Source organism: Coffea eugenioides, chromosome 7, assembly GCF_003713205.1.
Source record: "Coffea eugenioides isolate CCC68of chromosome 7, Ceug_1.0, whole genome shotgun sequence".
NCBI lineage: Eukaryota > Viridiplantae > Streptophyta > Magnoliopsida > Gentianales > Rubiaceae > Coffea > Coffea eugenioides.
Genome location: NC_040041.1, coordinates 3836946 through 3860907, shown reverse-complemented (window position 1 = coordinate 3860907; position 23962 = coordinate 3836946). Strand labels below are relative to the sequence as shown.

General features: G+C 36.6%; 4 protein-coding genes across 7 annotated transcripts; 3 read left to right on the top strand and 1 right to left on the bottom strand.

Moving 5' to 3' along the window:
• The first annotated feature begins 1289 nt into the window (after window positions 1-1289).
• LOC113777989 lies at window positions 1290-2216 on the top strand. Its single transcript, XM_027323225.1, has one exon. The coding sequence runs from the start codon at window positions 1290-1292 to the stop codon at window positions 2214-2216; it is 927 nt and encodes a 308-aa protein (XP_027179026.1).
• Window positions 2217-3644: 1428 nt separating this feature from the next.
• Window positions 3645-7169, top strand: LOC113778167 (IST1-like protein). Its single transcript, XM_027323465.1, has 7 exons — window positions 3645-3824; window positions 4228-4360; window positions 4990-5093; window positions 5186-5357; window positions 5584-5724; window positions 5829-5920; window positions 6287-7169. Exons 1-7 carry the CDS (start codon window positions 3733-3735, stop codon window positions 6984-6986), a joined length of 1434 nt encoding a protein of 477 aa, XP_027179266.1. The 5' UTR covers window positions 3645-3732; the 3' UTR covers window positions 6987-7169.
• Window positions 7170-7922: 753 nt separating this feature from the next.
• On the top strand, window positions 7923-17530 carry LOC113778063 (ribonuclease E/G-like protein, chloroplastic). Of its 4 annotated transcripts, none has more exons than XM_027323323.1 (13): window positions 7923-8046; window positions 8608-8830; window positions 9096-9336; window positions 9422-10722; window positions 10825-11142; window positions 11275-11316; window positions 11879-12003; window positions 13134-13281; window positions 14288-14360; window positions 15069-15181; window positions 15329-15448; window positions 16683-16741; window positions 17099-17158. In XM_027323323.1, the coding sequence occupies exons 2-12, from the start codon at window positions 8666-8668 to the stop codon at window positions 16707-16709; spliced, it is 2673 nt and encodes an 890-aa protein (XP_027179124.1). In that variant the 5' UTR covers window positions 7923-8046; window positions 8608-8665; the 3' UTR covers window positions 16710-16741; window positions 17099-17158. The 4 variants fall into 4 exon arrangements, with proteins under 4 accessions (XP_027179124.1, XP_027179123.1, XP_027179122.1 ...); XM_027323322.1 differs by having other exon boundaries at window positions 7924-8046; window positions 8639-8830; window positions 16586-16741; window positions 17099-17530; XM_027323321.1 differs by having other exon boundaries at window positions 7924-8046; window positions 16586-16741; window positions 17099-17530.
• A 106-nt stretch (window positions 17531-17636) lies between these two features.
• LOC113778792 (protein S-acyltransferase 10) lies at window positions 17637-22827 on the bottom strand. Its single transcript, XM_027324293.1, has 11 exons — window positions 22560-22827; window positions 22329-22443; window positions 21670-21744; window positions 21498-21569; window positions 21174-21311; window positions 20805-20838; window positions 19535-19644; window positions 19368-19454; window positions 19076-19159; window positions 18176-18241; window positions 17637-18017 (listed from the first exon to the last, which is right to left on the bottom strand). Exons 1-11 carry the CDS (start codon window positions 22648-22650, stop codon window positions 17843-17845), a joined length of 1047 nt encoding a protein of 348 aa, XP_027180094.1. The 5' UTR covers window positions 22651-22827; the 3' UTR covers window positions 17637-17842.
• Between the last annotated feature and the right edge of the window lie 1135 nt (window positions 22828-23962).

The following is a 23962-nucleotide window of genomic DNA, read 5'->3' as shown; positions in this document are numbered from 1 at the left end:
CAACGTCTGAACATAGGCATGAGAAATGTGCTGACAAGTTCTTCAACTGTTCTTTTGTTTTCACCTGTGGTAAAAATTATTCTCTATCCTTCTCGACAGGTTTTGAGAACGTATTATTGCCTAATCGTTTAAAGTTGAAATGTTTAAAATAACTGATAGATGGGATGCACCACGTTCGTAAAAGGTGATGTTATGTATTATTATTCAATCGTACACTCAAAGGAAAGTAACAATCCGGGACAAATTCTAGTATAGAGTAAGCTAAGTATGGGAAAAATTAAAAACAAAAGAAGACAATTACATTAGATAACCATCTCAAGTAATATATGCAATTTAATCTAATTAAATCATCCACAGAATTTGGGTAAAATTCGCCATTCAAGTCTTTAGCATTGTTGAGACTCTGAGAATTCAGCCTAGAAGTAATCTTTGTTTTCTGTCCACTTTCTTTTCCTGAAAATATTTCCCCTGGAGTTAACTACACATGCATCAGTTGATCATCAAAGTTCCAATGGTATTTTGCAGTATGTGCTATTGACCCGAATGGTTGTTTTCTCAACTTATCCCATTTTGTAGAGCAAAATCTCAACCCTTGAGAATTTCTTTAATTTATTTATTTAGACAAAATTCTTTAGTTGCAACCCTTGGTCAATTTTGCATTAGGCAACCAGGCATCAAGAACAAAACATACCAGCTGTCATTTCCATCACCATTAGCAGGTTGAAACCTCAGCGCAAACAGTGCAATAACTTGCCACTCGTGCACAAAATTTATGACATTGTATTTGCCTTCACAATCCATATTCGTCGGCAATTCAATCATTATGATAATTTATGATCCCTCTTAGATCTCAATATCTAAAAAGCCATCCTTGTAGGGCACTACAATTATGTCTATAATGGAGGTTCGCCCAATCTAGACAACTTTGGAAGGCACCATTCTCTTTTACATGCCTAACCGACTCTTCTGGATTCATGAGCCCTTTTGCCGGTGGCATTGGTGCATGAAAATTTTGCCTAAAATGAATGTACCCTGTCCGAATACCTAGCTTAGGATCAATATAATATTTTGGTTGTTAATGCTTTTGTTGGTTGAGGGCAGGACAACAAAAAACCAACATAATGTTGAAGATGCTTATCACATTGATATAATTAAAGACATAATAATGAATACTAACCTGCCCAACCTCCTGTTTTCTTTCGAGTGTTATAATAGTATAAATAGAGCAGATGATGAATCAGGGAGTTAATTGGAGTATTGAACCAATCTATACTATCAGAAAAGAAAAAATGGCTGCGTTCAATCCAAAATCCAAGAACCATTACAGAGTTCGTTCTGTCAGCTTGCCTACAAGATCACATCCGAGCACAATCAGGATTGAGCAAGCGGTGAACAAGCTAAAGACTTGGGAGACATCCTCTTCTTCCTTCTCCAAGGCGGATAAGATTTGCCTGTCTTTGTCAGGCCTTAAAGAATTGCATGAAGGCATAGAGGAACTTCTTGCGTTGCCACTGTCTCAACAAGCCCTTTCACAGCATCAGCAAGATCACATGGTCAATGAGTTAGTTGAGGAATCTGTGAGATACATAGATGTTTGTAGCAACGCAAGAGATACAGTCATGCAAATGAAAGAAGGCATTAAAGGGCTCCAATCATCTCTTCGACGAAGCAAGCTGCGAGAATTGAGAACTGAAACTGATGTAGCATCTTTTATGTGCTCCAGAAAAAGCTTACAGAAGGAGATCTCAAGGTCTCTTGCAAAGCTGAAGCATGTAGATAACAAAATGGTCCCTCTGCATCTGTCAAATTCTGAAGACGATCAGCTGTCAATTGTGCTCAGAGCCCTGACTGAAGCGAGTCTCTTGAACATCTCAACTTTCTCATCTCTGCTGTTATTTCTGTCAGTTCCAGTGATGAAATTAAAACCTACTCGATGGACATTGGTTTCAAATTTTATTTACAAAGGAGGATTGGCATGTGAAGGTGAAAGGAATAATTTGAATGAGCTGGAAGATGTAGATATTGCCCTTGGCAATTTACTCATTGATGATTCCTGCAAAGATGATGGAACCGAGAGGATTGAATCAGCTCAAAGAAAGTTGGAAGCCTTGGAAACTATACTTGAGAGCCTTGAAAATGGATTAGAGCTTTTGTTTAGACATTTGATCCGCACAAGAGTATCTCTTCTGAACATACTCTCAGCAGGAACATCTTAAGGTGCCAAATTTATCATATGGTATCTCAAATTCTCTAGTCTTAGGTGTTACAAAAGCCATGACGCACAGAATTGATTGTTCGAGAAAAAAATTGTATAGCAACAGAAAGAAACTGAATCTGAAGAAGAAATTTCAGTTCAATCTGCCTACCCTGTCCACCCTTTTTCTTTGTTTGGTCTTGTTCAAGAAACTGTAGAAATGTATGCTACGGATGCCAAAATATAACGACCCCGAAAAATATAATCTGTAATGTAGTATCAATAGCCTACAAAAACCTCTTATATTATCAGAATATAAGCGAGTATAGGAGATACACTTGATTAACCAATTCGTTTTTTTAATGGATGTTCCTTTACTTTGAGATCAGTTTTCGCCCTGGCTTCTCTGCAATTTGGTACCCTCAATAGAATAGAAAAGGAAAAAAGAAAGCTGAAGCTCAAATTTTCAAGGAATAGAATGTGCAAGAGAATTTTTACTATTAACGTAAATTTGACGGTTCAATATATTTTTTGCTATTAGTGTAAATTTCTGAAATATTATATTTTATTGAAAAAAAAAAGTTTGGGGAAGTTGTGTGGTGGGCTTAACGATGACTATTGAATTCGGTTTTGTAAAAAGAAGCTCGGAACGTATGCCAGTCCAAATTGAAAGTCCAACAAAGGGAAAACTTTTTGTCACATTCGTAAGGGCCCAAGTTATAGGTATGAAACGTCTCTTGCCAAAAATAGGATGCAATTTTCGTTATTTGTCAGTCAGGAATGCAGAATTCTTTTTTTTTTTATCAGACTTTTGAAATTAGTTAATTAAACCTAATCCCAATTTTTCTTGATGCAGAATTCTTGATGAAGCAATTTTTCCTTGTCTCTTTCTTTTTTTTTTCCTAGTCTTTGGCTAGAGCCATCCCCGTGGCTAGTATGACTGACTCCATTACCAGCAGATCCGGTGATCGATTCTCGTGTGTTACCTCGCTGTATATTTTTGGAACAAGATTGTATACAATTTTAGAAAATTAGTTTGGATGAAAGGTTGTGATACTCTAATTGAAAAAAAAAAATACAAAAGAAGAAATGCATGTACAAATGTGAAGTCAAGCAAATGAATCTTATCCCACTATACTAGTTCCCAAAAGCCAAAACAAAAGGCAAAGTAAAAATTAGAAATTTTTTCTATCATTTTGCATTGGATCCTAAAAGGTCCGAGTTACATCCACATTAAGGCATTGACCCTTTGCCGGCCGTCAAATCAGTTAACGGCTCCTTGGACGTACCCTGGCTCGCGCCGGAAGATGGAAAATTAATCTAGTCGGTGGCTCACTCTTTTGTCGTTGGGCCCACCACTGAACGCCACGTCACTAACCCATTCACAATTATATTTATATTTTTAATCTGTTTCCCTATTAGACGACCGTTATACTTGCGTGCCAACATCTCCTCTCCTGGCTTACTTCATAGTCCATACTTGCTCAGACTGACACACACGCAGAGGCCACAGCACGCAGTCACACAGTGGTGGAGCAATGACTATTGCAGGCGCAGCGACTGAACAGTGCAAGAAGGCCATGAAGATCGGGCTTTCTCTCTTCGGCAGACGTTTCAACTCCTCCAAATGGTATATAGTTTTATAATTTGCAAAATTTCCAATCTTTTTGTTGCCAAACCCATGTTAGTTTCTGCTAATAGCTTTGCATTGCCAAATGGGTCTTTATTTTCTAAATTTTCTTCCTTTTTCCCCTTAAATACCCATCTTTTCTTTGTTTATAGTTGTGCACTTTCAGGTGTGCTATCATTCCTAAATTTCTATTTTTTTTCCTAATAGAAAAGCCTCGTTTTTTCTTTTCTTTTCTTTTTATGTAATTTTTTTTTTCTCTCAAATGGGTTTTGATCTTTAAAATTTCACTTTTTTTTTCCTTGTAGAACCCATGTTGGCTTCTGTTAGTAGTTGTGCGTCCCCCAATTCTAAGGTTTCTAATTTTTTTTTTGGTACATACATTTGCGTTTTATTAATGGGATAGCAAGACGATGGCGAAGATGGCGGTGGCAAGAATAAAGCTACTGAGGAATAAGAGGGAGGTGGTGATTAGGCAAATGAGGAGAGACATAGCTATGCTGCTTGAGAAAAAACAGGATGCTACTGCTCGAGTCAGGGTAATTTTCCCTAATCACCTTCTTCTTTTCTTTGCTGAAAGCTTCTTGAACCCCCATGATATCCCTTTCTTTGTTCAATTTTTTGGATATTTAATTATTTCATATGGAACCCTGGAAAAGTTCGTTTCTTGGCTAATTGATTCCATTTTTTCCTTTTCTGGTTCTGTTATTTTAGTCATAAACTTGGGTTTCGTTGTGAAAGAGTATAAACTTAGTTTTAGTTTGTGATTTCAGTTAAGTAGTTATCTATTGAAGGTATAGGTTGGATTTTGTTGGATGACTTTGTCTTGTTGTCTCATTAGTATGATTCTAAATTAGGAGTAGTTCGTGCTTCATTGGGATGAGTATGTGAAGGGTTATTTACAATAATTGTGATAGTCTTACTCGAAATTTAAACACCCCCCCCCCCCCCCCTCTTTTCCTCCAAAAAACAAAAAAAAAAAAAAGTCCTTGACTACTTGTGTGGATGTGAGTGTGAACAAGAGAAGGGAAAAGAGTGAATCTTAATATATATAGCTTTTTGGCTATATTTTTTCGTACTTGTTAATTTAAGTTAAACTGAAGGACTCTGATGAGACTACGTAATAAGCTCTAACTAGTCCTTAACACACTCTTTTTCACCGTTTCAGGTTGAACATGTAATAAGAGAACAGAACATTATGGCTGCAAATGAGTTCATTGAGCTTTTCTGTGAACTCATTGTGGCCCGACTTCAGATTATTGCAAAGCGAAGGTTTGTAGGAAATTTACCTTTTCATATTACTGAAAAAAGTACAAATGATCGAGTTAAAGAAGACTTTTAGTGCTTGCCTGCATTTATTTCAGGGATTGCCCTGCTGACCTGAAAGAAGGGATATCAAGTTTGATCTTTGCTGGCCCTCGTTGCTCAGAGATTCCAGAACTCTTGGCTATTCGGGATGTTTTTGAGAAAAAATATGGAAAAGATTTTGTATCTGCAGCTACTGATCTACGACCCAATGCTGGAGTGAACCGGATGGTAATTAAGTTGTTTTTTCATGGAAGTTTGCTTTCTAATTAACTTGTTTTCCAGTGCATTCATACTTCTTTGGTTGGAAATGATCGTATACTGTCTTTACTGTTTATCTTCTTAGCACATGTTAGACAGACTACATTACAAATTCATATTGAAGAATGCCAAGTTCTTTTCCCTTTGTGAGCTCTAAATGGGAAAGGAAAAATTGAAATCTTGCTTTCTTTGCCAGCTTATTGAAAAGCTTTCTGTTAGAACACCATCTGGTGAAGTAAAATTGAAAGTTATGAAAGAGATAGCAAAGGAATACCAGGTTGATTGGGATACAACAGAATCTGAGATGGAGCTGCTCAAGCCTCCAGAAGAGCGTATAGTATGTTTCTGGCTCTTTTTCTCTCTTACTCTGTCCAAGTTTATTTCAAGCTAAAAGAATTTCTATTTGCCCTTTTATCAAGCTTTGCTCTCCCATTTTACCAGGAAGGACCAACTACTTTTGCAAGTGCTTCCAGCTTACCTGTCAAGCCAGTCATGAATCATTCAGTGGCACCAGAACCCCCTCTGACCAGCAAGTAAGGCACCAACATACTGATTATGATATCATTTCGGGTAAAAAAGAAACGTGTAGAAGCAACAGAAATACCAGATTTCCTTGTAAATTTGATGTGTCAGAGACTGGCTTCTATGACTTCGGGTTTCTTGTTTTTCATTGGGCATGTATGCCTATTCCTGATAAGTCCGTCAGGTGTAGACATGGGAAGATAATAAACATTTGTCTGCCGCATAATTGCTAAATTGACATGTCAAACTTCTTATCCTTTATGTGGCATTGCCAGTGTGAAAAATCTAGTCAACATTTTTTTTTTCTGTTTAATTTATATCAACTTTGGCTAATATGTATTCCCTACATACAATTTGAAAAATATGAAACAAAAAAGGCATCCAGGTGTTGGAGAAAGCAAAACCTTGCATTTTCAAGACTCAGCATCAGCTGCTGAAGCTGCTGCTAAGTCTGCGACGGAAGCAATTGCTGCTGCAGAAGCTGCTGCCTATCTGGTTGGTAAAGAGACGCATGCATCTGGTTTTCACAACGGTAAGAATGGCGCAAACATGAATAAATTCAGTTCTGTGAGGTCCAATTCTACTGGCATTTATATGCCTCATGACATGGCCCAAGATGATGAAATGATGGGTGATGAATACAAGGTCCAGAAGAGCATCAAGCGGCGGAGTTCTGAAAATTCTCATTCCTCAAGTGCTGAACATAACAATTTCGACACACCAAAGGTTTATCGAAGGCATAGCTATAATGTTCCATCTGCTCGTTCTGATATCAAATTTGATGACTCAGATTGCGACGAAGAAATTGACGTGGAAGAACCACCTTTAAATCTTAGAAGGCACAGCTACACTGTCCCTCCTGCAAAGTCAGATGTCAAATTTGATGAATCAGATGTTGATGAGGAAATTGAGATGGAGAAACCTGGACAAGGAATGAACCAGCCACCTCACAGGCCTGCACCACAGGCACCTGGAATGCAAGGGAAACAGGATTCATTTCCTCGAGTTCACCCTAGATTACCAGACTATGATACTCTTGCTGCACGTTTTGAAGCTCTCAAATACCGCAAGTCTTAGATAGTTATGGTTGATACAAGGCTGGATTTATCTGCTTCTATTTTTGGGGTATGTTGTAGTCAATTCATTACAGAGGTTATAGTAGATCGTAGTATGAAGTTTAAAGAATAGCTGCTGCTACTATATTTGCAACATTTTGTACTCACTCGTCCATTCTAATGGATATACTAATATAATGCATTAAAGAATAAAATTAGCCGTCACTTTTGTAGTTTTCCTTCTCTAATGTCATCCAGTAAATTAATCATGGATAATTTTTCCTAGTTGTACAATTAAAATATTGTGTCACTATAACTTCAAATCGGAAAAAAAGAATAGAAAAGAAAAGACATATCCGTTAAAAAATTACAATATTAATTGGGAGCAAAATAATTCAACCGGTCTGAAATTGCAATTTTTAAGAGTTTTATAGAAAAATATACTGTAATTATATGTGATTTGTGAAATAAGATAATTAAAAAATATGTCAAGGAAATATTTCAAAATTTTTTCAAAATGTTTTATTTTCATGAAATGATAAAAGCATATCAACTAGTAAAATGCAATCCTACCCTAACTTTAGTAGATTTATCACATCCTGAAGAAAAATTTTGGAAACATTTTACGTTTAGAATCATTTCATCATTGAATGGGAGAGTGACATAAAAAAAAAAAAAAGAGCAAACATTCCGAATAGTGATCTGATCGAATAGTTTAGAGCTTGAACGGAAAATAAAAGAAAGGAAAAAGTGCAGATTAAAAATGGAAAAGCAAACGTAGAACCCTTTTTTTTTTCAAACGTAAATTTTTTTAGTATGAAATAGGTCCAAGAGAGGAAAAACAATGGAATGGAAAGACCGTTTTGTCCACGCATTCTGATCTAAAATACATATGTACCCCATCTCCATCTCTGCCTTATCTTCGCGGTCGTATAAATGGAGCTAGCCGTTTCCATAGCTCCCTGCAGTTGAGTGCGAATTAGTACTTAGTAGTACCCCTTTGGACAAAAGCTGATAAAACTCCATAAAAAATCCTTGGTCTTCTCCTTCGTTCCAGCTTAATATTCTTGGATTATCAGCAGGTTGTTTTTCCATGCAAAGCCAGCCAACCATCTATTTGTATTGGCTGGCGTGAAACTCTAGTCTTGTACTGAATTATTTGACAAGCTGCTATTTTTAGCATGTATTCATGTTTCTTGAAGGAATAGGCTTCTGGGTTTTCAATAATGAGTGCCTTTATAGGGTTATATGTTGTTTGTTGTTTTTGGTCAGTGGTTTATTTTCTTCGATTGCTATGTGCTTGTTTGGATTTTCCAGGGCATAACGCTGAAATTAAGTCACGAAGTTTCTAACTTTGATGATTTCTTGCTTTTTTGCGCCATAATGCTATTTATTAAGATTGTGTTGTATGCATAAGTTGAAGTTACCGCATTTAAATAGATGTGGGGCTGCGCTTATACTTTGTTTGGTGCCAGAAAGTTTGCTCTAATCAACTGCGCTCTTGCTGGTTTTAGAATAAACTGTAATGCATAGAGCTTATCTGCTTGAGTAAGGGGGTTATTTAGCGGCAGCTTTTCTAGGCTTTAAAACAACATTGCATAAGCTACTGTACTAGTATTTTCACAAGAGTGGATGTTTTGCAGACTCAGATTGATATTCTTCATTTCCCCCCAGAAAACTTGCTATCCTCAGTGGTGATGGATGATTAATGAACTTCATTATGATTTCTCAAGAGACCGAGTTATTTCCAAAGGATCAATTGACATACTTTGGCTCGGAAAAGTCGTTTCAGCTCATGGTCAACATTTGGAGATGGTTATTCTCTTGTCTTCTGCAGATTGCAGTGGCCTGTATAGTACAAGGAAGGTACTTTTTTCTTCATTTTTCAGAACTATTATGATTAATTGATTAGTCATCTATTGAACAAAGTCAATAGAATCCATCATTTCTGTCAAGGGTGATTATATATATTGGAAAATTCTTGTTTTGATATTAAAACTATAGCAATTTTTTAACCCCTTGAAGAGTACTTTTCAGTTGGAAAATTTTCATTAAAGACACTGCCTTCCTTACTGTGTTAGTCCGGTAATACGTTGTGCTCATAAGCATGTTACTGTCTTGGTTATAGCAGATACCCAGGGTCGGAAACAGTACTTGTAATTGCTTGATGAAAGGAGAAATGTGGACTTCATGTGATATCCTCTGGAAACCTGAACTTATCTTCTCCATTTCACTGTATTCACCTAATAAACGTATCAGAAAAGTTCTAGTGGAGAACTCATTAGCTCGATGTCGTAGCAGAAAGCCACAAGCACATGTAATTAGGTCGAGTGTCATGGAAAGTTGGCTCCCTCTATGCCTTCCAACTAGAGGTACTATTTCAAACAATGGCTTTCTTATTGACGCACTCTGTGAAATATGTTGCTGAACACTCAAATGCTTTCAGTGCTTTGACAGATAAATGCAACACTATGAAATGTTTGAGAAGTGATTCCTCAGTCTCGCATCAAGAGCTTCAAGATCATAAGTTTTTCTGCAAGGCCATTAAAACTATATCCAGAAAGTCTCCAGACTTTAGAGAAAATTTTTCAGTTGATTATGAGTTTATAGAGGAACCTTGGTTGTCTTCTCAACTTTCTTATCCTTTTGTGGATTCAGATGCTGCAGGTGTTCCGAGGAGTGAAAGTGAGATAAGACAGGACCTTAATTGTGAAACTATAGGTTCGGAGCTCTTGTCTCAATCCACAAAAAAGAACTTTTATCCTAATGCTGAGGGCACTGTTAGTCCAGCAAATGAAAGCTTTAATCCTAATGGAACATTTTATGAGGTTGACCAACCCATTGAGGAGCCCTGGCTGCTCCAAACATTTCACTCTTGTAGTTCTGATGTCAAAACAGTTAGCAATTTCCCTGAAAATGAAGAGTGTTCAGAAGATAGGGAAACTCCACCATGTATTGTTGATGAACATGGACAAATTCCAGAGAAGCTCCTTGCTGATGATGAAGACCCTGTGATCTCTGAGGAGGATTCAGTTACCACAATGATATTGATTAACTCTTCTATATGCACCATGCAAAGAATTGCTGTGTTGGAAAATGGGAAATTGGTTGAGTTGTTGCTGGAACCTGTAAAAAATAATGTGCAGTGTGATAGTGTATATCTAGGAGTAGTCACAAAACTGGTTCCCCACATGGGTGGTGCATTTGTAAATATTGGTGGTCCACGACCCTCTCTTATGGATATAAAGCCAAAGAGAGAACCATTTATAGTTCCTCCATTTTGCCATCAAAGAAAGGACAAAAATGTAAATGGATCTGTTGTTGCCGGGCTTGGAGAGAATGCAGGTGTTCCTGATAACAAAACCATTTCTGATGAAATTGAAGAAATTGACTTTGTTGAGGATGACGAAAGCGAGGTTGATTCAGAAGAGTTCATGGATGATGACATTGGGGAGCATGAAAATGATGAGGATGGCGAGATTCTGCAAGTCCTGAAGGAAAACTGTAATGGTAGTGCTGGTGATGCTTTTGAAGTTAATTCTGAGAGGTATTTGGAGAAATTAAGTGGAAATGGCTACCAAACACCAGGTGCAACTATAGACCAAAAAGCTGATCATTGTAAAGTTGAAAGTCCGGATGGAACCAAGTGGACTCAGGTACAAAAGGGCACAAAGATAATTGTACAAGTTGTCAAAGAAGGATTGGGTACCAAAGGCCCCACACTGACTGCTTATCCAAAGCTAAGAAGCAGATTCTGGGTATTCCAAATATATGTTTATTTATTTATATATTGGTTTTGTGCTTCATGCTCAATTTGTGCAAAACGTCTAGTTTATTGATCTGTCATTGTTCTCTTGCAGATCTTGATTGCTCGCTGCAATACAATTGGAATTTCAAAGAAAATTTCTGGTGTTGAGCGAACACGATTGAGAGTCATGGCAAAAACTCTGCAGCCTCCAGGATTTGGTCTTACTGTAAGGACTGTTGCCGCTGGTCGTTCACTAGAGGAATTACAGAAGGATTTAGAGGGCTTGCTTTCAACCTGGAAGAGTATAGTTGAACATGCTAAGTCTGCTGCCCTTGCTGCAGACGAAGGTGTAGATGGAGCAGTGCCAATTCTGTTGCATCGGGCAATGGGTCAAACGCTCTCAGTTGTCCAGGACTACTTCAGTGAGAAGGTGAGCTCATTCCTAGCTGTCGTTTATTGTAGTTCAAGTGGTTTATTTTAGTAGGTCGGGAGATCTGATTGCCGGCACTCATGATCTCTGGAATAAGTGATCTTTTTGTTTACTCTTTTTGACATGTTTCAGGTGGAGAGCATGATAGTTGATTCTCCAAGGACATATCATGAGGTATGACATTTGTCCAGGGAATGGATAGTTTGTGATGTAACTTCCTTACCATATAGTATAGGTTGTCTGATTTAATGAATTCAAATTTCTGCTCCCTTGCCTCAGATACCACAGTATGTGAGTTAAGACAGCTTGATGTAAAGGGACCTAAATGTTTCTTCACAAATCTAGAAAGTACAGACAAATGATGAGGGCTCATGGTTTAACAATTTGTACAAATAGGTGGAAGTAGAAAGGAAATAATGTTACTAGACGTTGATTGAGGTTGTTCATGCTGTCACTGGGATCAGTCTGAAAGTGGAATTGATTAGCTTTTGAATATGTTCCCATGTAATATTTTGCATGTGAATCCCAATGATACGGCATAACATATTCAGGAACAGCATGTTACAATGTTGCAACTTGGCTGCATGTCCTCATCTTTTGGAGAATGAATATTTAATTTCGCATTGTGCTTCTTAGTGAATAGCTTTTGGGAGATCATGTGATACTGTTCTTCTGATCAATATACTTTTATCTACATCCAATTACTGAGGTTCACTTTTCTAGTTTCATTATGCAGGTTACAAACTATCTCCAGGAAATAGCTCCTAATCTTTGTGACAGAGTTGAGTTATACAGCAAAAGTTCTCCACTTTTTGATGAATATAAACTTGAGGAAGAAATAGATAACATCTTGAGTAAAAGGTGGGAAAACCTCCTATTAACAATGCAGATACTTTTTAGTATGTTATTGTGTCAAAATACATGTCATTGGCTTTTTAGCTGTAATACAAAAGTAAATTTTAAGTTGATAATATGTCATCAAAAAACTTGCTGTATCTGACTTATGCAACGACTAACGTAATACAATCATTCTCTATGGAGACATATGACTAATAAACATCATGTTTCCATACAAGTGAAACAGAAGTCTGTTTGTCAAGATAGTTTTGCTGTATAGAATTAAAAACACAATTTAAACCTTACAATTCCTTAATGATTGAATCAGCAAACACTGGAGAAGGAAGAATGATGTTGGTGATCATGGTCTATGGAGACCAAATAGGTTGATGTATAAGAAAAACGAGAGCTGATGTCTTTATGTTGAGTGGACAGTTATGAAAATCTTTACTGGGGGGCATCGTTGCTGTATTATAAGCTGATTTCACATGCTAGGTTTTCTGACAGGGGCTTGCACCTGTTGAACTGCATATCTATCAGGTTACAGAATTTGCTTCTAAACTATTTTACTGCTGTCAGTCAAAAGAATAAGCATTCAAAGAACTTGAATCTTGCGTTTCACCTTTTGGTTCTTATTGAAGATAAGAGTTGAAGCAGCAACTGTTTGACATTAGGCTTGATAAGTTTGAATCTTGCAAAGAGAACTTGGTTTTTGTGAGCTTATTTTAGTTTACTTGCATTCCCTTGGATGTTTTACTTTCCTTATTTTTGATGACGTTTCTAAGTCTATCATACCTTGTTGAACGTGCTTTTCTGATAAGGATCTTCCACTTGGGATCAAATGATTTATTTTTTAGTGACTAATCAACCCGGAAAGGATTATTTCTTTTTTATATTAAACCTTTTCTTTTTTGGTGACTAATCAACCCGGAAAGGATTAAACCTTTTATACTAATCAACCTTTTGGGTATGGGGGTGAAGGGAGGTAGATAGGTCTTATCATTACTTCTCTTTTACACCATTTCTGGGAATAAGAATTTGTGTTTCCTGGTCTCTTCTAATTATTTTATTGCATATTCTTTTGCCATTGACTTAGTCTCAGATATGAATATGATGTTCTTCCACATTGTGCTAATAAAATCCCATGGTTCCAGGGTTCCACTTGATAATGGAGGTTATCTAGTGATTGAACAAACTGAGGCATTAGTGTCCATTGATGTGAATGGGGGGCATTGTATGCTTGGTCATGGGACTTCCCAAGAAAAAGCTATTCTTGATGTCAACCTCGCAGCTGCCAAACAAGTACAGAAACTAATTTTTCTTTTTACTTCAACATCTACTTATGCTTCATATGCTGGAGAGGGTGTTTGAAATACATTTTCTTTTCCTAGCTCTTGCTCTTATGTGCATGTAAAGTATCTTCATCAATTTAATATTTTCTTTTTCTTTCCCTACATAATGTGAATCTTGCAATTTGTTTGTCTTGCAGACTTATGAAGTTTTTATATGATCTTCTTTCAAGGATTTTGTCATATCTGCAAGAAAAAACAATTGTTTACCCAGTTTTCACTAGCTAGGGGACTACATTTTACATCTCTACCTGCTTATTGAGCACTGAATAGGGAAAATGAACTGCTAGAGCTAACTTCCAAAGCTTTTTATCTTTTAGATGTTTTTTTCACTGCAAAAGGATGTCTGGTATAGATAACGGCCCAAATTTTGGACATAGCTAAGAAGGGTTGATGGACACAATTCTTGATGGAAAAACTTGAATGCAGGAAAATTATGAGCGAACTAAGGTTGACTTGCCTATGTAGCAACAATAGCAACAAGGATAGAAGACTTTTAGTTTCTTGCCCATTCTGTTTCTGATAAAAATGGCTTTTGTACCATATTAGGCAAGAAGTGCCAAGTTGGGGAGAGAAGAAGAAAAAAAAGTGCTATTTATTCAAACTGAATACTTTGTGTGAAGAACTAGATTGATCAGTAAGATGCTACAGGAAAGGACAGTACTTTTCATGTGTTAGCTGAAGTTTTAATCAACCACTTTGACCTCATTCACTGAAGTGCATGGCTAAGGTCCTGAATGAAATCCATATTGTATTGCCTTATTATAGTGTCCATGATTGTTTTTGATAAAGGTTTAGTCTAAGGTTGCCTCCATGATGTGGTGCTGTCGCCAAAATATGGGCTATGCTGGTAGTACTCTTCTGATTTAGGTTATGTGTGACATAGCCACCATGCTTTACTATCACTAGATGGTCTGTTTAGTTCTTCATAACTAAACTGAGCATTTCATTTATTACAGATTGCTAGGGAATTGAGGCTGAGAGACATTGGTGGCATTATTGTCGTTGATTTCATTGACATGCAAGATGATTGTAAGTCTTTAAGCTATTTATTATTAATCTGCAGCATCTTTGTAGAACATGATATTTAACTGCAAAGAAAGCAGCTTTGAAGGACAGATTAAAATTGCTTCATAGATCATTGATTGGATAATCAAATCTCAAGGTGGATTGCAACAATTAACAAGTACGGACAACATATATTAAGCTTTTTCCTTCCCTCCTGCCAACACCTCTTCTGTTTCTTTAGTGTTGTTGGTGGTTGAGGTGGAGAAATCAAGGTTGCTGGGGGATTTTTTTATTTTTTTTGGGGGGGGGGGGGGGGGGGAGGACCTAATTGTTGATGGAAAAAGAAAGTGAATGTTGTGAACATAATTATTTGTAGATGATATGGATCTTATCTAATTTACTGACAGAAAACACTTGTTCGACAGCTGTAAATTAGTACTTGGAATAAATTTGTGGCCTAATTTAATTGGTAAATCTTCTTGTGACTTGGACTCTCCTATGAAAGTGGTATCTTGAACCTGCAAGTGGATATAATCGTTTTTCCATTACAATTCTCTTTTCTTACAGTCCTATGGTTGAAAGCTATCTCTACAGTAAAAGATATAATATTTACGTGATGTAATACAAGCTGAAGATCATAATGCGAATGTCTTTGCCAGTTTTTTCGCTTCATTACAGTTATCAAAATATATACGTGAATATGTGCGCTGACCTCCTATCTTGTACTTCTAGCAAATAAAAGATTGGTGTATGAAGAAGTTAAAAAGGCTGTCGAGAGAGATAGATCGATGGTCAAAGTTTCTGAGTTGTCAAGGCACGGGCTTATGGAGATCACTCGCAAGAGGGTGAGTTGACCACTTAGATTTTCTTTTCTCTTTCTGATTTTATTAACTTTTTGGTTCTCTTTCACTGATGAAGAGCAAGCATTTGCTACATCAGTTATTCATTAGGATTAAGTCCTAATTTATCATTTTTACATTTGCTGTGTTCAGGTTAGACCTAGTGTGACTTTTATGATCAGTGAACCATGCACATGCTGTTGTGGCACTGGTAGAGTGGAAGCTTTAGAGACTTCATTCTCTAAAGTTGAACGTGAAATCTGCCGGCTGCTGGTAAGACCATTCTCTTTTCTTTTCTCCTCCTACTTTTTGGCTTGTGGGGAAGGGGAAGGGGAAGGGGAAGGGGGGATACCGTGATCAGTAAATATTATGCCGCCTTAGAACCTACTGCATTCAGAATAATAATATAGGAAAAGCTGTTAGTGGTAATATTTGTAGATAGGAAAAACGATTAAATTACAAACTGTAACTTTAATTCAAGTTACAGATCTGTCTCATCTGTACAATTATTCATTTATTCTCAAGACAAATGGGCTACCGACTTCTCCAGTTAATCAGTACCTTCTTAACTGTCTCATCTTCCTCACCTCTCCCAAACCTCCAATCTCACCCCTGCTACCACCCCCGTCTTTCTTCTCTTCAGCGCCATGGCTAAAGCACTCCGCACCTCCTTCCATTCTCCTCCTGCAAACAGTATGCCCATTAAACTTTTATGCTGAAATCCATATTATCAAACAAAATCTCCCTCTTATCTTAATTCTCTGCATCTCCCTTCTCCACCTGAATTGAGTCTTCCACTTGAACTTTTAGTGAGCTTATACAAAATTTGGTATGTTTATTACTGGGCTTTAAATTTTTACTCGTCTTCCATTGGAGTTATTGAAAGTTGAACAAATTTATACAGGAGAAAAAGCTAATATAGTAGTACCAAATTGAAAATCTGTGTTGCTTGAATTGTTGGGTGTGGCTAAGCCACCACTTATGTGGTGGAAACTGAAGTCTTGACTCTTGAGGCTTTGATAAACTTTAAGCTGATGGTGGAAACTGAGTTGGAGGGAGAAACAGGAAGCGATCAGAGATTTAGGCACGGAGCGTAGCCTGACTGTGTTTTTGGTTGGACAGTATTGGGTTGGTTCATAAATTATAAAATTGTGGGGGATTACTTCTAAATATTAATTTTTTGGCAACCGGTTGAATTGAAGTCTGTAAGTCTGGACCTTATGGAGTCTCTTCACTACGTATTGTCCTTGGAGATACACTCTGCTTCTGATGGTCAGAACATGGGAGCTAACTTCTTTAGATTATAAATTCTATCACTACAATCCTGCCAAATCATGTTTTCCATTGGTTTACCATTTATGTGATCTTTCTGTTGTTATTGGCATATCTAATTTTTGTCCGTATACTCAGTCAATGATGGAACTGAAGGCAGACCCTGAAAAACCAAATTCATGGCCAAGATTTATTCTTAGAGTTGATCGATACATGTGTAATTATCTAACTTCAGGAAAGAGGACAAAGCTTGCAGTCTTGAGTAGTTCTCTCAAGGTCTGGATTCTTCTAAAGGTAAGCCAATCATCCTCTACTAGCCTGTATTTCTACTTTCCTGCTCAACAGGACATTTTTACCTTTCCCTCTTCTGTTTTTTTTGGGGGTTTGTTATGTGAGTAAAGGATCTTAAATAAACCTAGTTTAACAGTTGATCGAACAAATATACATGGTTAGTTTCTTGCAGTAAACGGACCAACTCGCACTTGTTAGTTTTTTGCAGCCGGAAGATAAAAAACGATGAATGTTGGTTAAAAACTGGCATTCTAAATCCAAAATCTGATCTTTGATTATACTTGTCATGGATCCAGTTTCCTTTTGTAAATTTTTGAGATATGCATGCCTGCCTTTGTTCTCTAACGCGTAATACATCAGGTTGTCAGAGGTCTTGCTAGGGGAAGCTTTGAGATGAAACACTTGACGGATGACAAGGAATATCAGAAGCAACATCAAGCTCCTATCTCTATGCTACGACCAGCAGAGATAGGAAGTCGTAGTCCCACCAAAACTGTAACTCTCTTTACCAAAAAGTGGAAGACTGGCGGGAAGTGATGCTTACACGCTTCAGCCATATTGTATATTCACATGTTGCACAGCATTTTTTCCCTTGGCTTTCTTGCCCGGTTGAATTGAGTTTTGCTTACATTTTTATCCTTTCCAATTGAGTTTTGTAGAATTAGATAGGTTGGATAGACCAGCCGCTACACAGTAGAGTATACAGCTCTGACGTAGTTGCTGAAATTAATCAAAGCTTGTAAGGAATGGGAATTTCAAAGGAAATGAAATTACTTTGAGAAATTTGATGCCCGTCTGATGATTTTTCTTTTTGTTATGATCAACTTGAGTTCCATGCTTTCAAAACCCTCTGCGTCTCGACTCTCGATCAGCAAATATTCAAGAAAACTCTTTGAAATAAGGAGCCAAGAATAAGAATGAGACGAGTTTGCATATGGAAAAAAAGAAAAATACATTTTGTTTTGGTCCAGCAAAACTGGTAAATTGACTTCACCATCTCCAGCGTTGAATAAACAAATGCAGGACATACTGTAAAATGATGACCATTCTTTGCAACACGGAAAAGTATACAATGAAAACTAAAGGCCCAACGCCAAGTAATCATCAACAACATCGACAAGTTAATGCATCCAAGCATGTATAAGGCCTTGCCTTCTCCTCCAGTTCCTGTGCTGTTGGCAAACGCTCCATCTTGTAATACGTGCTTCGGGCTAAACAGAAGTTGTACAAATTTCTGCATACTCCTTGACTAAATGGATAAACTCTTTCAGGAATTCCCCTGCAGCTCAACATAGTAGTGTTTCAGGTCAACCAGAACTGACTCGATGCAGATGTATAGTCATGCTATAAAGAACAACTATCAATCTGATTGCATAGGAAGGCAGATGGTACAAAGTGTTGTCCAAACTAAAAAGCATACAGAAGCGTCCAACTGACCTCAGGTAAGGAATGCGCCTTCGCCTTACAAGTTCGTAGGTTGTTTGATTTGTCATAATGAGATAGCTGTTTCAGAAGACAAGAATATTTTCACAATTCATTAATCTGAAGGAAATAAGGAAAAATTTAGATGCACAATGCCAAGAACGTTTTGGAGCAGGACCTTAGATAACTAAACTACACTTGATTACACCACCGCACAAGCATGTGATGAACCTAACGCCTATCCAAATTCACCCAAGCTCCCAAAGCTCATACAAAGTGCAGCCTTTCAAAATGAACTTCCTTTTAGACAATGCAGATGAAGGCAAAGATACTTATTCAGGCAATTCCAAAAATAACTATCAGGTTTGGTTCGCGTTGTCAATGTGTCAATATTTGCAACATGTTCAACAAACAAAGTTTCAGGGAAATAGTTAATTGTCCATTGAATTCAATTGTTAACCTCAACTTCCACCTTAAAAAATTCAGAATTTGATTTTCCAAAAGCTGTACTTCATCACATATTCTGAAAATATTTACACACCATAAGAGTATAACAATGCCTCATATATAGTGGTAACAGAATTTTGATGTTAAGGTACGCTTACTTTAATTAGCCATAAGAAGTTCCAACTTACATCACCATGTTTCAGATAGTCCTTACCAGAAGAGGCTAAGGTTTCTTCACTATGTTAACTAGACAAAAAAATAGCAGCACTTTCAAAAAAGAAAATGGTAGATCCATTTCAAAGTGGGATCAACACTTTCAACATCCCAATAAGCATGTGACAGGAACAACCAGACAATCTTTTACACAGACGTTAATTTCGCATGTTCCACCTAAAGAAGACAGATTGCACCCACAAATTGCATAAATATGCAAGGAACTGTTGATCCTAAAGAAATTAGAGCACTTACCTATGAAACAGGAGGAGGAGAACCAGGAAGATAAGCGAAACAAATAAAGTAGCCAACAGCAAAATCATAATAACATCGACCCACCTGAAAGAAGCCATTATCATTTACAAGGAAGTCAAAAGAATTTTCACCATGGCACATCAAACAACCTCCTCTACACAAAACCCCGACCCAAATTTAAACAGGAAACATACATAATAAACAAATAAACAGAGACACAGAGAAATAAGAAACAAGAAAAAATATATTAATATTCATAGTGATGTATGAAGCACATTAGACAGATTCTTACCATGCCTTTGTTATATTTGATTTGAGATATGAAATGTATAAGATACCGGTCCAAAGGCACAATGCTGTCTCCTCACAAATGTACCACCTGGTAAAACAAACAAGCAAAATTTATCAGGATAAGCAACAGAAGAAGCTAGAGAAGTAACAAAGAGAATGAACACTTACCAAAACCGACAGTGATTATTCTGTCCTATGCATGTCCCCAGCCAGACACAATGATGATCAAACTGAAGCACACATTTGTCGCAATCATGGCAATGCTTTGCTCGTGGGGGCTACAAGAGTTTTACAATCAGAAAGAGATCAGGCACTACAAATTTCATGGGACTAACCATTGCAAAAAATAAACAACCATGAGGATTTGCCATAAAAGGTTCTCAAGAATTGATTTTTGCAGCCCAAGCATCAAAGTTAGCAGAATCCTAACAGTTAGTACATTGTAGTTAGCTAACTAAACCAAATTTTATATAATAAATTTGTTGAAAGCCATCTAAAGATTAATCAACATGGATCCTGAAGCCATTGGCTTACAGAGAAGGAAAAAAAATAGCGGCAAAGTGTGAGACTGCGATGATTTCTCGCATCAGTTGTAACTTCATACCACATCAACTACAAGAATCAGTACAGAAGTTGGAAAAATCGATTAATATCCACTGTCAAGCTAAAACTATTTGTTGGATATCTAAAGGTAACAACTTCAGAGCACCAAAAAAAAATAATAATAATAAGTAAACAAAAATAAAATAAAAATACAACCTACTAATAACACAACTGTACCACCATCCTGACTTTCAACTAACCCAACCATGAGAAGGAGATGACAACAAATTTTTTAAGTCAGAAAAGCAAGTGAACAATTGTGACTCCTCATCTCTCAGTTAATATGAATGCATAACAGAAATGCGATTGGATTTATCAATTACCAAAGCTATACTACGAGCTGTATCTTTGCAAAGTACAGCTGGGAATGTCAGCAAAGCCAATGCAGCCTCCTCTCTCTCTCTCTCTCTCAGAGACACAGACAACACACAGAGAGAGAGAGAGGCTGCATTGGCTTTGCTAAAAGGAGCAAGCATGTTCTAGAGAAATTTTACCAGTCTAGGACAAAATGTCCAAAGGCAAAGTCAATCTAAATAATCAGATTCTAATGGCATCAGAATGCTTTTGATTTTGGAGGTTAATCGCATGAAATTGAGTAAAATGAAAAAAAAAATAATATTTGACTATGTGACCAATTTTCTCTCCTTGCAATGTCATATCAGTTTATATTCATGCTCCATCAACATTTGCCAACAGAGAAGCAGCAGGAAACATCAACAGCTATCAAATGACCAACGTACAACTTTCGCCAACCGATGGACACTCCAGCAACCTATAATCTTAAGATAAGCTATATTCCGAATTAGAAAGTCAGAGAAAATCTAAAACAATCTACCTGCACAACATTGCAGTAGGAGCAAGTCCAGGTTCTGAAAAAGTAAAAAACAACAATCAGTTGGGAAATTGGTGTGGCTTTTGACAGCAATTCCATCCGCCACAAACACCCCAAAACCACCAAAAAGAAGGGGTAAAGGGGAAACAAATAAATAAATAAACAAAAAATTCTAAAATGAAAGGAAGACGGGATCAAAGTTAGACAAAATAACTATTAAAATGAAAGTCACAATTGGAAGAGGTGGTCTAGCACTTATTCCAACTTACAACCTCCCTGTCTCTCTTTCTTAATCAAAGACATGGGGAACTAACGAAGTGGAAAATCTGCAAGATAAAAGTATTAGCAGCCAATAACACGAAGCTTTCCTACCTAACTGAGGTTCCAGGAGGATACATATCCATCACTACTTTTGTCCAAGATGTTGCATTACTCCCTAAAAGGTTTCTTCCGAGCTGGTCCGCATCCACAGTAATAACTAAACTGCCATTGTTGCTTGAAGCAGGTTGTCTTTGCTTGATCATTGAAACATCAAAAAAAGGCAAAACAGACAGCAATTAGAGAAGCAGAATGCATACTAAGATGAATTCTAGAAACTCATAGTACTTCCATAAACCAATAAAAAAGCAATATAAAATTATTCTCCAATCTCTAAATTTCTCCCATACGTTTAGAATCAAAGGAACGGTGTTTTACTTTGAAGCCACTGATTTTCTCCTTACTAAAGCATCAGTCTCGTTAACGACCCTCATTGCTTCAAGAACATAACTGTATTTTAAAAGAAATTTCCAGTAAGAAAGAAAGCTAAGAATGACAGTTGAGCACAAGTTCTGGTGGATCAAAAGCTCATAGTTGATGAAAAAAATACCCTGGAGAAGTATTAGAGGTGAGGAAATATTGAGCCAGTGTAGCCACCAATAATGACAAATATATTGCAGTATACCTGCATCAAATTTGAAGAGGATATAACTGAGATCATATCAGTTAACTACTTAACAGTACAACAAGCAAACACGTAACGCAGCACGTGAACCAATCATCATAAATAATGTCTTCTTCTGGTACTTGAGGTTAGACAACTTAAAGCCCTTCTAATAACCTCCAAGATACTCCTCATTTTAGCCTGTAATAGGCAATAGGGCTATGCCTAAATAGATACTAAATGCACCACCGAGCAAGCCTGAAGCTCCACCCATATTAGCCTAACAAAATTGAAGAACAGAGATGATAAACTTCCTTGCAGTTCCACATTCTGCCACTGGCCAAAAACGCAATTCGGAATACAGTCTCACCATACTGAAACCACAAAATTGAAACTCTTGTTTTTCCAGCGTGTACCCAACCAATCTCTTCCTTCTCCCATTTTATCTCCTATTCTTGCGTAACTTTTTCAGATTTTTTTCAGCTTCCACGACTTTTAGAATTTCATTCGTCCAATTTCTCAGAATAACTAAATACTGAAACAACTGAGCAACAAAAACAAAATTAAGTAAGCAGACTAACATAAATCCATAACAAGAAGCTTACCAAGGTTGTTGCTTGGTCTTCTCAATGAAATCTTTGTCGAAAATAAAAAGAATGCTAACATAGATCAAGTGCAGCACCACCAACGCCACCTTCAAACACAAAGCAGATCTTCGAGCTAGTTTTTTCCACCCCAGAAGATACCCCAAAAAAAAGTCTCAAAATCACTACTAAATTCAGCTTCGACTAAACCCAATAAGAAAAACCCATAATAATTTCAAAGTATCTTATTACCAGGATCGGAAAGACAGGGAAAAAACCGAGAGCACCGGTCGAAGAAACGATCCCATGTGTCGCGGAGGGAACCACCGCATGGTACAGCCATTATTATCTCCCTCGCATTCAAAACATTGTCATTTTCTTCAACCTCTGATTAAATAATGGTGAAAATTTCAGAGAATCAAATTCAAACTTGGGAATTAATTTAACTCGGTTTAGTAGGAGGAAGGAGAAGAAGAGACTGGAGGGGTCTTGCAGAAAAAATGGCTGCAATACTCATAAATGCGACGACCCATGGGGACGGACAGAAGGAGATTACCAGGCATTTAATAAGTTAATCGATGATTAACCGGTTTTTGTTTTCTTAATAGCGTGTACTTGTTTTTGTTTTCTTTAACAGTGTGTACAAATGAGAAATAGTTGATTATTATTCCGTTTGATAAGATTGAATCTAAATTTTGAAATCTGAACATTGAAATAATTAATTTGTTAAATTTTAAATACAGAAAAGAAATATATGAATGTCTAAATTTCAATGCTGAAGATATCTATGCTGTTTGATAAATATTTATAACTGAATGCTTAATAAGCTAAATTGTATAATTTTTTCCTTCTTTTTTTCATCCAAAAAAGAAATAGAATCTATGATTTAATTAGTTTAAAATGGTAGATATGAAGCCAATAACATTTATTTTTAAATCAAATTAATATAAAAGATGAAATACATTATGGAAAACATTACAATCCAACAATTCATATAACATCTAATATTTTTAATAGAAATTCCAGAATTGGATAAGGATTTTAATTTGATAATGATTTTGAATAGAGAATATTAGGTTATTTAATTATATAAGGATTTTAAATAGAAAATATCAAGTCATTTAATTAGATAAGAATTTTGATCGTAATTAACAAATAAGGGTAAATTTGATAGATAAAATAAGGTATTTGAAGTAAATCTGTTGATTCTTATTAAAATTAAGCATTGAGTTACGATTCTTGTGCTGAAAAAAATACATACAAATTCAGCACCGCTTAACAAGTTCAGCAGATGAATTTTTATTTATCAAACACCCAAAACTTCTGAATATCTGAAAAAATTCAATTTTAGCACTTTTTTATATTATCAAATCGAATCTAAAAAGTGGTTTCACATTTTTGGCCACTTCTGTTCACACATCAAGTCCACCAAAGTTGTTAGGTACGAGGAATTTCCGCTCTGGATGTTATAAAAGGCATTCAAATGGTTTGCAAATGTGAATTAATATGCTTTACAACGTATAATTATTATTATGCGTATAATGTGTTGGATATAATATAATCATATTTGATTATGAAATTTTATGAATTTTTCTTCATCTTTTACATTAATTAAATGACAAATGAGCAAGATGGACGGAACAGTTACAAGATAT